Source organism: Scleropages formosus, chromosome 10 (assembly GCF_900964775.1).
Source record: "Scleropages formosus chromosome 10, fSclFor1.1, whole genome shotgun sequence".
NCBI lineage: Eukaryota > Metazoa > Chordata > Actinopteri > Osteoglossiformes > Osteoglossidae > Scleropages > Scleropages formosus.
The window spans coordinates 16,106,346-16,121,024 of record NC_041815.1 but is presented as its reverse complement, the minus strand read 5'-3'; the positions used below and the strand labels follow the sequence as shown (position 1 = coordinate 16,121,024).

The following is a 14,679-nucleotide window of genomic DNA, read 5'->3' as shown; positions in this document are numbered from 1 at the left end:
TGCCGCCCTAGCCTAGTGTCATGTGATTCCGCGACAGGCTCCGCACCGCTGCGACCTTGACAAGGATAAGAGTTTCACGTGAGTGAGTGAGTGAGTGAGTGAGTGAATTGCAAAAGGGTTTGGTGATCTGGAGTGTATACAGATCACGGAGAGTTAGGCTGGGCGAGGTACAGTCTGGATCGGAGGTCTGTTCTTTGTAATGGGGAGAGAGCGAGAGAGAGAGAGAGAGAGAGAGAGAGAGAGAGAGAATGTCTGTGGGTAATTCAGAATAACCAAAGCGCCTAAAAATGATGTCTTTGGACTGTGGGAGGAAACCGGAGTGAACATGCAAACTCCACACTTATTGTGATCGAACCTACACTGATCGCACAGCCCAGCCACGGTGAGGCGCCACCACCATGCCGTCCAAAATCACAGCTCTTCGTTATAATTTCAATGCTTGGTACGGCTATTCATCATAAATGAATGCAATTTAAATACTCTTTTATCTTTATACGACAGTTAATTTTATAAAATAAGACTGCGGTCAAATGACAGCAAAAACACTTTTTTTTACATACCGAGCAAAAGATAGGTAGTTTAACTCCGGGATAATCTGCATGAAAGTGGATGTTTCGCAGCTACATCGCAGCTCTGCAGACCATGTAAGACTAACAGGACATTGTAGTGACCCCGTCCTTTTAAATGGGATATTTTAGGAAGCGAGCAGGCGTACAAGCCACCTCTAACAGCACTGTCCTTGGTAGGACAGTTATACTTATTATACATATGGCTACGAAGGTTGTGGGTTCGCCTCCCATTCCTTTAGCAGGCGTGATGTATTGTAAGTACTTACGATGAGTTGATAGAGTAAAAATTCCGCGCTGTATGAACCTGCAAGTCGCTTTAATCAAAAGCATAAGATGAATAAAGATTATTAGTCATTCTCAATGTAATACTATTGCTTCTGTATTTGCGGAAAAAACACATTTATAGCAGGTAGATCTGCTTATTAACTTTAAACATCTACTAACATTGCGGCAGTGAATGACACTGTCTATGTTTGCAGTAAAATAAGTCTGGCTATAGCCTATTCACAACACGTTTTCCTTCGAAATTTTAATTTAGGGCACTCGGATTAAATATAGAGGACTATTCATGTGGGTCTATTGATACCTACATCAAACAGGGAACTGTCAAAATTATAATCTATTCAGTTCCCTATTTGTTGCGCTCCTGAGCGAAATATGACAAATAACTGTCACTGGAAGGTGCTGCTGTTCTGTGGGGCTTTTGGAGGAGCGCTCTCCTTTTTTCACCCACGGCTACGGGTCCCGGGCTGCACAGAGCAGTGGGCGGGGCTCGCGCTCCTCGTGCTGCACAGACAGCGATGACAATGTAACGTTGAATGTTTTGAGAGCCACAAGTGGGCTGGGAGGATATAAACCGAGGCATGTTCTGGTGAACTTTTTTCACGCACCTCCCCAAAACTCTGATTACATCTCTCGTGTGTGCCTTCAGCACTACGCGGGGCCATAAAAGCGCAGAGAGCCGGAGGCGCGCTCCAGCTGACAGGTACAAGATGGGCACGGAGCGCGCGCCGCGGCTCTTGGCACGGGAAGCGCGCGCAGCTGCAGCGCTGTAGGATCTCGCCGCGTGCACGATCCGCTCCATCATCTCACCGACACCGCAGCCAACTACCCGATTGATAAACACGTTCTGTGTAACTTTCTTACAGAGCAGAGCTTTCGACGCGGCGAGCGATGAAGTGTTTGGGGACACTGGTCATTGTGGACGCGCTTCTGCGGGTCGCGCTGAGCCTCTCAGTGGAAAGCGAGCTTTGTTCTCCGGTTCTGCTCGAGCACCCGAATTCTGACCAGCAGAACTTGGCCCACGACGTGCTAGACGTGGGCGGGCGGCGCGTGCTCATTAAAGTACACGCGTTCAGGACGGATTTCACCGTGAGCCTGATGGCTGACAGCGCGTTCCTCTCCCGCGCCCTCTTCGCGCACCGCGGCGCTCCGGCATCCAGGCGCGCGTCCGACCCCGACTGGAGCCGCTGCTTCTACTCCGGTCATGTTAATTCGGACCCCGATTCCTATGCGGCTTTCAGCCTGTGCAAAGGCTTGCGGGGGGCCTTTGGTTTCCAGGGGAGGGAGTATGTCATCAGTCCAGTGGGGAATGTCACCACATCGGGGATGCGGGGGCACGTCGCAGGCGCGCACACGATACAGCGCAGAGACGCGTCTGACTCTGAGCGGAGCAGCGGTCCCACCTCCAGGTGCGGAGTGAACTCCTCCGTCACCGGCGATGTTTTAGAGGCTTTAGAGAAACACCGGACACCGAACACAACAGGGAACTGGATGGAAGACGTTTCTAGAGGCGCGGGCCGGTCCAAGCGATTCGCGTCCATGCCCAGGTACGTGGAGACCCTGGTGGTGGCCGATGACTCCATGGCCAGATTCCACGGCGACGACGTCAAGCACTACATCCTGACTCTCATGGCGGTGGCCGCCCAGCTCTACAAACATCCCAGCATCATGAACTCCATCAACATCGTGGTGGTCAAGCTGGTGGTGCTCAAGGAAGCCGAGAAGGGGCCTAAAGTGTCGGGTAACGCGGCGCTGACCCTGCGGAACTTCTGCACCTGGCAGAAAAAGATGAACAAGAACAGCGATAAACACCCAGAGTACTGGGACACTGCTGTCCTGTTCACCAGACAGGTGAGCATCTTTGCATTATAGGGTTTTTTTTTTTTTTTTTTTACCTTATTTAACTGTGATGGTATAAAGGGACAGCAGGTGGTGTAGTGGTTTGAGCTGTGGCCTTTGGACTTGAGGTCTCAGATTCAAATCTCACCTCCTGTTGTACTGCAGCTGAGTAAGGTACTTACCCTAAATTGCTCAGCTGTATAAATGGGTAAATTATTATAAACAGCCTAAGTTGCTCTGTTTCAAAATAAATACCCAGTTTAAATCCCATTATTGGGATCCATAGGTGCCTCACTGGCCAAATCATAAGAACAGCATTGCCTGGCACCCAGGAACAGAACTGCACAGTTGGCAAGACAGGATAAAACTGAACTTGGAAAGTTAATTTAAAGCAATTTTAAGGATCTGTTAAACATATAATGAAGATAATTGTTTTCTGAGAGGGGGTGCGGTGGCGCAGTGGGTTGGACCGCAGTCCTGCTCTCCGGTGGGTCTGGGGTTCAAGTCCCGCTTGGGGTGCCTTGTGGCGGACTGGCGTCCCGTCCTGGGTGTGTCCCCTTCCCCCTCTGGCCTTACGCCCTGTGTTGCCGGGTTAGGCTCCGGTTCCCCGTGACCCTGTAAAGGACAAGTGGTTCTGAAAATGTGTGTGTGTTTTCTGAGAACTGCAAGTCTTGTGAAAATGGGATGATGGACCGTACAAAACCACAGAGAAATAAGGACCTTTAAAAATGTACTTTGCCGGAGGAAATTGGGGATTAATAACACTTCATGGTGTTACTCAGAAATGTATTTATGCTGCAAAACAACATGAGGTGTAAGAGAAGGTCAGAAGGGATGTGTCCCCCAGTGTTCAGGCAAGTCTCATCTGTCCTAAATGTCCTGAACATGTGATAATTTTTGTCCCCCCCAAAACCTGACAGGTATTTATGCCCCTGCATAGTGGATATGTGATGGCATGCGTTTTGCTGAACTCTCTGAACTCACATTGGGCAGCAGATCCCCTACACCTGTTGCCGCTTTAATGGGTTTGCAAATGAGTTTAAACCATGCAGTTCAATTCATGGATGAGGCTGACAGCAGGGCTGGAGCCAGACAGCACACTCTGCTGTCTGCAATGCAGATTCAGGTTCTCAATGTTTCACTGTGTTCCAGGCAATTGCGATTGTTGGCATAACCATAATGTTTATAAGATTGTGTGAGGTCTCCTATTGCTCAGGGCAACATACAAGCTTAGAGCGATACAACACTGTTCAGTGTTCAGTGGATCACCAGGCTAAAGACCCCAAGAGTCTAATGATGCAATTCCAAATGGTAACATATTGCTTAGTAGATTACCTTACTCTGTGATACAACAGCAGAACCCCTTCAGGGACTGGATTTTGCTGTCTCTTCTGGACTGTGCTGCTATAGTGCTTGTTCCATACTGGGTGGGGTGTGTTGACAAGGTGGAGGATGGTGCTACGGGTATCCTTTAGAGGGACACTTCAATAAGGATTAAATGGCGATAAGGTATTTCAGGACTGACTTCAGCAAAGACTTTGCCACCCTTTAAGATATAGGAAACTGAAATACCAAGAATTTGCACAAACTACATCAGGGTATGCATTTTTAACATCGCAAAACCTTCTCTCAGCTTGGCTGATCTGGTCCATCTCTCTGTTAGGTATTATGAATACTACAGGCCAGAGGTCAGAGGTCTGTGTTCGGTTGTGTGCAATGGGAAGTATCCATTTCTTCATGACCCTCCCATATCCAGCTGTGAGCCGTCAGCCCTGTGCCTTTACTGTATGTGAATCTGTTTCTTATTAGTGTGTGTTGAGCTGTAAGTATAGAAATCCCAGTGTCGTGTGGGAATGCACAGGGAACGGGCCCACTAGCTATTTCATATCAACAGGCAGAACATCTCTGAACATCTTGGGGCATATCCAGCTACAGGCTGATTTGAGTCCCACTGGTAGAGTACAACAGTGCATTCTGCCTCTGGGCTAACAGACAGATAAAGCATATTGTGGTATTTAGGAATTTGGAATAACTACGGCAGAAACACCCATAAAAAAGAAGACCAGCCTTTGTTTGTGATTCTTCTTTTCCTTGGCAGGATCTTGCACAAGCTCTCTGTCCAAGAGTGTGACTGCTATTCACAGGATCAGTTCTGCAGCTGTCATTATCCTTAGTCGTCATGCAATGTGTGGAGATAATAAAACTATAAATAGAATCCTTAGGATTTCCCTTCAGAAGCATTTACAATATCTGAGCTTATCCATTTTCACAAACCAGTTGTCACAGTGATCTGAAGTTACTTCCAGGAAGCACATGGTGTAAGATACTGCAGTCTTTCACACACCAAGGAAGCAGTGTAACAATGTGCCAGGTGTTGGGAAGGACTAAAACTATTCTCAGTAGTACTCACTAGAGTTTTGCACAAATACTGGGGAGGTACATAGGCTTGCTTGCATCTTGGGGAGAGGAGCAAATCTCAGTGCCCCCCTTATTACGCCTTTACACCAAATGCAATTAAGTCACAAATTCCCCTGAATCACATACATTTGCGTCGTGGCAGTAAACTGGAGTTGTCGGTTTGGCACTCTACGCAGATAGGGCTGGATTCTAACCCATATCCCAGGAGCTCTGACACGGCACCACACCTCACTGCACACTATGCTTTCCTTCTGTAGGATGATGGCCAGGAAAAAAGTAATACACTGGCTCATTGTGTCACACGTTTCAAAGCTATAAACATTTCCTAGTTTATTTATAATTGTATAATCTTCACCATTCTGACTCACTGTCAGGAACACCTTGTCCTAATGCAGGGTTGCTGCAGCCCCAGGCCTATCCTGGAATCAAAGAGCACAAGGCAGGCTGCACGTTGGACAGAACATCAACCCATCCTTGGGCAAGCAAACATTCACACATTATGGGGCAATTACTGGAGCAATTCTGTGGGCATCCATTTCACCAGAAATACATTTTTGGACTGTGGGAAGAAACCCAAGCTTGCTTTTATAAATGCCATCTGAACTCCACGTAGACAGAGTTGGATTCAAACCTGCATCCAAACACAGAGGGGCTATCAAGAACAGCTTCTATCCATTTTGCCATCATGCTGCGCATTTATTCATTCTTCTATATTCTGTCAATTCTGTCTGTTACAGAACGAAAGCGATCTGCATTTCAGCATCCAGCCATTATTTGAAAGTATTGTTACTTTCTTTGTCTTTCTTTTCTAGAAATGCCATTTCTTTTAAAAGTCATAGTTTATGTGAGATTGTTCAACTGCTTTGTGGTCATAGCATGCATCTTTTAGTTATGGTCAAAACAACTTTATTGGGCCCACAGCCAGATTAGAAGGAACACTAATATCTGAATTACAAATTGTCAGCAGTTGGGAGTGAACAGGATGCAGGGATGGCATAATTTTATTTTAGGTAATTTTAAATGCGTTTCAATTTTAATGTAGTTTGAAGTTAATAAAATAAAAAAGGGTTACTCCCTATGGAAAGATGTCCAGTGCTAGATGTACTCTGCTTCACGGATAGGTTCCGTTCTACAGAACATGACCCGTGAATAAATGGAGGTATGTCTCTATTATGTAGCTTTTACATTTATTCACGTAGCTGATGGTTATTTCCAAAGCAACTTACAATGTTAAGCTACTGACACTATTTTACCCATGTATAAGGCTGGGTAATTTTACTGCAGGTATTTAGGGAAAGTACCTTGCTCAAGAGTGCTACAGCCAGAGGTGAGGCTTAAACTTACAACCTTTGGGTCCAAAGGCAGCAGCTCTAATCACTACACTACCAGATGCCTTTTTTTTGCTTGTTACTTCAAGGTAAATGTGAGTTATAAACAAATTAAGTTGTGAACAGGCTTCGGGTGCCAGTTGTGTTGGCAAGCTGAGCAGCAGGTTTACAAAACAGAAACAGAATAATTTTCTGCATATTATGATCAGTTATTTCCAAGAATTGTTAAGGAAACAAATATGTCATAATGTCTAGGCAAACTCTTAAAGTACGTCTTTGCATACCACTGAAGCATAATGTACCACACATTGGCCTTGAACATACTTACCCATGAGGCATCTACTCTGGCTTGAGCCAATGTATTTAGGTGTTCTTTGGCCCATGATCATGATGATGATGTCATAGGGTGTAAGCTCTGATTTTTTTGTTGTATTTATGCCAGGCATAACAATGACATAAATGCTTGAATGTTTGTGAAATAGTCAACTGGAATTAGTTTAAGTAACATTTTAAAGAAGGAACAATCAGTTACAATAACAACGATTACGGGTATAGTACAGTGTCCTAAAACCTGAGCCTAATATGCATGTACGACATTCTCAGCAGTTATGTAATAGTTATGCACCTGCAGTTTCAACTGCAGGCTGCCTCTCACACTGGGATCTGGGCTGCTGGGCTTTAAAAAGGACTGGACTGTCATTCATCACTGCCACCCGGATCCATTATAACTATTCCCACTTTTCCACCTCTTCCTGCATGAAGTTCAGTCCTTTTGGCAGTAAACATGCAGTATCAGTGCACGTCTAAGTGGTCTAAAACAAAGAAACTGCACGACAGAAATATTGTGAAAAATGTCTAGGTCACCTCTTGAAGTTGTAGTGATTGAACTACTTTAGTGTACTGCTTATCATTATGACATGTTTAACTTACATAAAATTACATTGAAATATGTTACTTGTAGCATCTAGTGTCCTGTAAAACAAAAGTTCCACACAGAGTTCCAGTGGGCCAAGCCTAAAGTCAAAAGTGGGTCAATCTGCACATCGTTACAGTTTTTGCAGAAGTGCATCATTCTGCATTATGCGAAGACTAAACTGTGGTTTTAGAAAAGTTTTAGATCCAAGACATCCTTTCCATAATGTTGGACGCTTTCATGGTTTCTTCTACGAGTGAGTCATGTGTCTGTTTCAGCGTCGTCTTTGGATGGGCTGTGGCACTGTATGTTCTGTCTTGTCTTCCAAATTCAACAGGGGGAAATGAGTGCACGTAACATGCTGCCAGCTCAGCAACAGCTTGCAGATGGGAAAGATGGACCTCTCAGTCTGATCTTCAGTAGTTTGTGCTTTTATTTTTAGATCAAGGTTGTTTCCATCCCATCAAATGCTACGAGTTTAGTGGAGCCGAGGAAATTATTTTGCTGGCCTTGCAGAACAGCATGTTAGTCCATGTGAAATGGTTGTCTGCATCCTTTCCAGCGTGTTTCTCACCTTAACAGTTCTGGTTTGTGTGCTGTCTTCCAGGACCTGTGCGGAGCCACCACATGTGATACTCTGGGCATGGCAGACGTGGGAACCATGTGTGATTCCAAAAGAAGCTGCTCTGTCATCGAGGATGACGGCCTGCCTTCGGCCTTCACCACAGCGCATGAGTTAGGTGAGTCCGTCAGAGTGTATACACAGAATGCCACATCTGTGACTCTTGTCCAAAATCTGCTTACAAAGCTGTGTGTTTAATGATTTTTTCACATTTTGGGCTTTATTTTAGTTTCAAACAACACGCAGTCATTACAAATTTGTGATGAGCAGTTCCACTCAGAGAGGAAAAAAATCTTCAGTTGCCCCCCTCTAGTAACATCAGTTTTGATTGAGATTAAGCTTCATTCCATAGCTGGCCATGGCTGCCGATGAAGCCAGATATGAGGTACATCAGAAGTAGCACCATAGATATAGTCTGGGCTAAACTTCACACTCTTTCAGGACATGTGTTCAACATGCCCCATGACAATGTGAAGGCCTGCGAGGAGGTGTTTGGGGAGCTGAAGGAGAACCACATGATGTCCCCCACGCTGATCAAGATCGACCGCAGCAGTCCTTGGTCTGCCTGCAGCGCAGCCATCATCACCGAGTTCCTGGACAGTGGCCACGGTCAGCCTCCCTCACTGAATATTTACCAAGAAAGGAGCTTAGAATGGAAGCCTAACTTTGTGCAGCGCAAGAAATTGACTTTTTGAAAAATACGTTTTCATCATTCCAAGAACCAACCGTTCTGCTGCATAAGTAGCCTCTGGAAAACATGCAGTTGGAGCCACTGGCAGAGGTTGACCTCAGTGGCTCTCCACTGCTATTCACAGTTCATGCACAAGCAGCAATTATGCAAGTCTGTGCTCTTACTATATGTCAGAAATACAAATGGGTTTGACTGAGAACCAAAGAGACCTTAAATTAGTGTATTTACTTTATGGCTTCACTTTGAATGTGTATTTTTCAATGGAAAATTTTGAGAAGACCATCCTAGACCGTAAAGTAGACACTTCCAGTCTTCATGCTTTTTAGAACTTAAAGTTTTAGTTTTTGTATTCTTGTATTTGGAGTGGTCAGATAAGCTTATTAAAAGCCGGAGAGCTGAGCTTCAATAGGACGCCTGATTACAGGGCTCCTCAGTCCTGATCTCTGCCCTAAAGCATGTCAAAGAGAGCAAAGAAGTTGTTTCTAAGGGAAACATTCACTTAACTCTTTAGCAACACCCAACACCAGTTTGAAGGTCTGAAATAATATTTACCAAACAGGTTGTTAATATGGCTTCTAAGAATCCAGACCCTGCTGGCCTCCCACATCTATCCTGTCGTACTGAAGACTCCAAAACCTGACTTGCCACAAGTAAATATTTGCGGACTTTAATAATAATCCTGCATAAACATAGTTTGCATTAGGCAGTGCTTTGCTTTCTGGTGGTCTGATAAAGAGGAAAGGGGCTAAAAAGGCAATCCGAGCTCTACTAGGATTTCCACGCAGCCTGGGGAGCTTTGGTGCTTTCAGAGGAATGGTCTGTTAATTAAAATGTTTTCAGTCAGTTGAGATAAAAAAGTGTTAATTAAGAGAAATAATTATAGATGATTGAGTTAATGGTGCTGGTATGGCCACGATGCAAAAGCAAGTAGCCTCAGCTTTTTCCACTGCGGATGTTTGGAGGCAGCAGGCATGGTTAAATGTAATTATAGATGGTCAGGCTGTCCTAACGGAGCAATATGTTTACCGGTAGTGATTATCTGTTCCTGCTCCCAGGCGACTGCCTGTTGGATCAGCCCGAAAAGCCGCTGGCGTTACCTGAGGATCTCCCCGGTTCTAGCTACGGGCTGACGCGGCAGTGTGAGCTGGCGTTTGGCACCGGCTCCAGGCCCTGCCCCTACATGCAGCCCTGTACCCGGCTCTGGTGCACCGGCAAAGCCGGAAATCAACTTGTCTGCCAGACACGCCACTTCCCTTGGGCTGACGGCACCGCCTGCGGGGAGGGACGTCTCTGTCTCCGAGGGGTTTGCACAGACAAGGGGGCCGCCACCAAGGCCCGGGTAAGCACCATCACCGCCAGAGGTAGAATTTAGCAAGAGTTTTCTTCTCTTCTCTGTTTTCTTACCAGTTCTTTTTTTTTTCTCATATAGTAGGACTAAGTGACCCATTGACATTTTTGGGGCTGGGATTTTCATTTGCAGGTGGATGGTCGCTGGGGCAAGTGGGGAGAGTTTGGCCCCTGTTCTCGGACGTGTGGTGGAGGGGTTCAGCTGGCTAAAAGAAACTGTGACAGTCCAGTTCCCGCCAATGGGGGCAAGTACTGCCAGGGCGTCCGTGTGAAGTACCGCTCCTGCAACCTGGAGGCCTGTCCAGACACAGGTGTGACTGAATGCACCACATCTCGTTTCCAACATCTCATTTCAGCATTTAGCAAATAAACATCCATCTGCAAATTGTTGGATATTTATTGCCATCATATGCCTGGTTCGGTGGAGGGTAAAATATTCTCTCCCTGTAGGTAAGAGTTTCCGGGAGGAGCAGTGTGAGGCCTTCAACAGCGTGAGCCTTAACACCAACAGACTTGCTCCTTCTGTGGTATGGGTCCCTAAGTACTCAGGGGTCTCCCCCAAGGACCAGTGCAAACTCATCTGCAGAGCAAATGGCACTGGTTACTTCTATGTCCTGGCCTCCAAGGTGAGCTACGTACCACTGGTGCATTTACTTCTTCATGTATTTATTTATTTAATTATTGTTCATGTATTTTTTTTATTGTTGAAATACTTCTGCTGTCAAAAGTACTTAATAAATGAATAATAACATGTGTTATCTAGACCATACTGAAAAATACATAAGATGCTAAATAATATGAATTATTCGCATACTTGTGTATGGCACCCGCTATTAAAACAGTAAAAATGAGAAAAAAAACTCTGAACAGATAAGCTAACGATAGAAATTCATACAGTAAAAGGTGACGCTGCTGCGGATGCTACGTGAATAAGGTATCCTTACTAAAAATAATGATGTTTTAAAGGAATTATGCAAAATTATTCTATGCAGATGGCAAATAGACTAAACATGAAGATTAAACCACCCTGGTGGAAAAACACCTGCTTATGACGTTTTAGTTTCTGCAAGTATTTTGTTCCAAATTAGGATCTTCTGAGAAGGATGAGCTGACTGATGTAGGGAACATCTGTGCTCTTGTGCATCTGTATTTACGACCCCTGTGGCAATTCCTATTTCTTGCCATTTTTCCAGTAGAAACACTTGTTTATGTATTTCTTTTACGTGTTGAGGAACTGCTGTGAAATAAATTTCAACTATACAGCAAAAGCTTATGAGTAAATGCAGGTGAATAAATTTGGTGTATTGCGTGGTTTTAATTATATCAAAACAAAGGGTGTCGGACTCCATATAGGAAGGCACGGATTCATTATTATCACACAGAGAAAGAATAAAATGTTATTGTTTAATATAAATCCATAAAATTCAACGCTGGTCTTAAAAAAGCACATTAAAATCACCAACATGAGAGATGCAATTAGCTGTGGTTGTGGAGGAAATGGTCTGTAACCAATGGCATGACCTCAGTGGAATAGTGGTTTCTATTAAAGAAAAACACAGCGTGGCTGACGTTAGGCACTATCCAAACAGAAGCTAGAAAGAGAAGCACCAGCTCTCCACACACTAGTAATGCTCTCCCAAGCGCAGAGTGTGGGGCGCTCAACTACGGAGTGAGCGGAAACTTGCCAGGTGGTCATGCGAGGGCTGGGGACAGGGACAGGCGGTGGGACTGACAACCACGGTAACGCCCGGTTCCTGCCGCAGCTACAACATGTCAAAGCCCGCTGTTTACACCACCGCATGAAGCAACGTCTTGGTAAATCAGACAGAGGTTTACAAGCTGAACATGGCCTTCCTTTGTGTACCGTGCTCCACTGCAGAATGGCCTGGGAAAAAAGGTCGCCACCAATTTTGATGAATACAGCACTTGAAATGGAAGTTGATTAACTGAGTTGGTTAATTAAGAAAAGGCTATATGAGGTTTATAAATGACTATCCAAGTTGTTGTTTAAAGAATATATACAGAAGGAAAAGCTTTTGAGGACTGCATTCTCAACAGTCTTCCAGCAGCTTTAATGTGCTTATTGCCCTCACCTACAGGTGGTGGACGGCACACCCTGCTCACCCGACACCTCGTCTGTCTGCGTCCAAGGCAGGTGCATCAGGGCAGGCTGTGATGGCAAGCTCTCTTCCAACAAGAAGTTTGACAAGTGCGGTGTGTGCGGGGGGGACAACCGCAGCTGCAAGAAGGTGTCGGGGCTGTTCACCAAGCCCACGTGAGTGACCTCGTCCTCTCCGTCCTCTCACCGGCAACTGCTTACACGTTCGTTACTATGATGTAAGGCTGAAAGTTCAACACATTTAATTGTATGTGTCTTTTTTCAGGCACGGTTACAACTTTGTGGTGATGTTGCCCGTTGGTGCGTCCAACATCGATATCAGGCAGCGGGGGTACAGAGGCCTGGTGAATGACGATAACTACCTGGCCATAAAGGACAGCCTGGGCCACTACCTGTTGAATGGGAACTACGTGGTGTCGGCCGTTGAGAGGGACATTGTGGTGCATGGGGGTCTGCTACGCTACAGCGGCACGTCAGCAGCAGTCGAGACGTTGCGGGCTGTTGGGCCCCTGCGCCAAGCGTTGGCTGTGGAGGTGCTCTCCGTCGGGAAGATGACGCCACCACGCATCCGCTACTCCTTCTACCTGCCCAAAGAGAGCAAGGAGGACAAGGTCCTAAAGAAGAAAGGGCAGAGCCAATCCCAGAATAGCGTGCTGCCAGGTGGCCGGAAGGCAGCATCCAAGGAGCCGACGCTCAGTCAGACACCACTGAAGTGGACAGTGAGTGCCTGGGAGGCTTGCTCTGTGAGCTGCGGCAGTGGTCTCCAGAAAAGGATGGTACAATGTCTTGGCCCCGGCAGCAAGGTGGCCAGCACCTGTGACTATTCACAGCAGCCCAGCACCATCCAGGCCTGCGGAGAACCCTGCCCCACATGGGACATTGGTGAGTGGTCGCCCTGCTCCAAGAGCTGTGGGAAAGGCTTCAAACGGCGGGTGCTGCGATGCATCTCGCACTCAGGTGGGCTCTTTCCCAGAGAGCAGTGTGCAGGCAAGAAGAAGCCACAGGAGCTGGACTTCTGTACTATACGATCCTGCTAGGTTCCCTACTCCCCCAACGTCTCCATGCCAACAACAACTTTGCAGGTTATAGGTCTCCAAATGTACGTATATGTATCCTTAATGATTCAAAGTTGTGTGACGCAGGGTCTGGTATCAGTAGGAGGGAAATATGACTCAACACAGGAATCAATGACAGCGGCTATGGATTTGAACAATGTGGAGCTGGAGTTATACACAGAAGTCTACCTCTCACAACGCATGAAAATACAAACGCACACATACAAACGGGAGAACGCAGATTAACAAACATAATGAGCAAATACGATGTGCGCGGTTCAGACATGGGCCTATAGTGAAATAGAGGAGGCAATAAAGGCTCCAAATTAGCAATGGATTGGCCTGAAAAAATTCCCAGATGACAGGTAAGTCATGCATGTGTTCTGTGTTTGAGCACAGACATGATAAAGGAATGTGAACAAATCTTTGCAGTATTACTAGAGTATCCAGGAACCCAATAGTGCTTACAAGTGACAAGTGAGTGCCTACATGACAAGTGCTATTGTGTCTCTAATGGGGAATTACTAGAGTTCTTACCCTGTGAACACAACGTCATGAAGATAGCGGAGTCTTGTTAAGGCACTGGGAAGATGGAAACTTTAACCGATGTGGTATTGCTTCAGTATTGCTATGGCTTTCTGCCTCAAGATGGATTCTGTTGCCAAGGGTTGTTTCCTATCCCCTTACTGCCGGCTGGGATTTCCCTCTGCAGTTACAATTCATTTTCAGCTAAATATGGTTTGTCAGTGATTCTCCCATCACTTCTTAAAATGCCTTTGTACTGCAAAAGACCATTCTTATTCTGCCAACTTTGTATGCCTTGTTACCTTGAGCTCTGTGGTGGATTGTAGTCTTTTGCTCTTTTGCTGTGTTGTACTGTACAGTACATGTGGTAAGACAGTGATGGTGTCCAGACTAATTATGCCCTTGCTTCCATTTAGTATTTTACTGAATCAATAAGTTAATCAGTGTTAAATAAACATTTTTAAAGCACTATACTCAGTTTTATGTGCTGTGGACCCTGTGGCCACTTTCTATGATGTTTTGTGTTGTAGGAAACCCTGTAATCCGCCACTTCGTACATCTGTCGCAGTTTTTCCAGAGGGACTAAGTCTTCCATCTAAAAGATGGCTCCTTTATTACTACCTGTATTTTTTTCTTTTGCACATTGTACAGCAAAAGATTTACATGTTCTTTCTCAGCTGTGTTGTATACTATGTATACATTAATTACAAATAAATAATGTAAATATCTTTTTTATTCTCATGTTTTGAATTTTCTGTGACATAGTATTTATTCCAAATAAAATATGTTTCTTTAAATACGTATGACATCTTACATACATGCAGAACCACTATTTAGTGTACTGATGCACAAATTTTTGTCCCCATCCTATTATGTTGCAAATTATCGTGAATGACAGATCGGCTACAACAAAAAGGAGAATCATGGCAAATAGAACATGCAACATCTCAATATGTCTACCAGAAGTTAAT

The 14,679-nt window shown here is 45.2% G+C and overlaps 1 protein-coding gene across 1 annotated transcript; it reads left to right on the top strand.

Annotated features, from left to right (window-relative positions):
* The first annotated feature begins 1,431 nt into the window (after positions 1 to 1,431).
* On the top strand, positions 1,432 to 14,379 carry LOC108928628 (A disintegrin and metalloproteinase with thrombospondin motifs 15-like). The gene is made up of 8 exons (XM_018742644.1): positions 1,432 to 2,702; positions 7,957 to 8,089; positions 8,413 to 8,580; positions 9,718 to 10,001; positions 10,143 to 10,320; positions 10,460 to 10,635; positions 12,109 to 12,284; positions 12,394 to 14,379. The coding sequence occupies exons 1-8, from the start codon at positions 1,743 to 1,745 to the stop codon at positions 13,163 to 13,165; spliced, it is 2,847 nt and encodes a 948-aa protein (XP_018598160.1). The 5' UTR covers positions 1,432 to 1,742; the 3' UTR covers positions 13,166 to 14,379.
* Positions 14,380 to 14,679: the final 300 nt, after the last annotated feature.

What these genes read in the sequence shown, in the direction of transcription:
- LOC108928628 (XM_018742644.1), top strand. Translation starts at nt 1,743, where the DNA reads ATGAAGTGTTTGGGGACACTGGTCATTGTGGACGCGCTTCTGCGGGTC. An exon ending in GGGCCGCCACCAAGGCCCGG is followed by an intron (nt 10,002 to 10,142) that starts GTAAGCACCATC and finishes TTTCATTTGCAG; the next exon opens with GTGGATGGTCGCTGGGGCAA. An exon ending in GGAGGCCTGTCCAGACACAG is followed by an intron (nt 10,321 to 10,459) that starts GTGTGACTGAAT and finishes CTCTCCCTGTAG; the next exon opens with GTAAGAGTTTCCGGGAGGAG.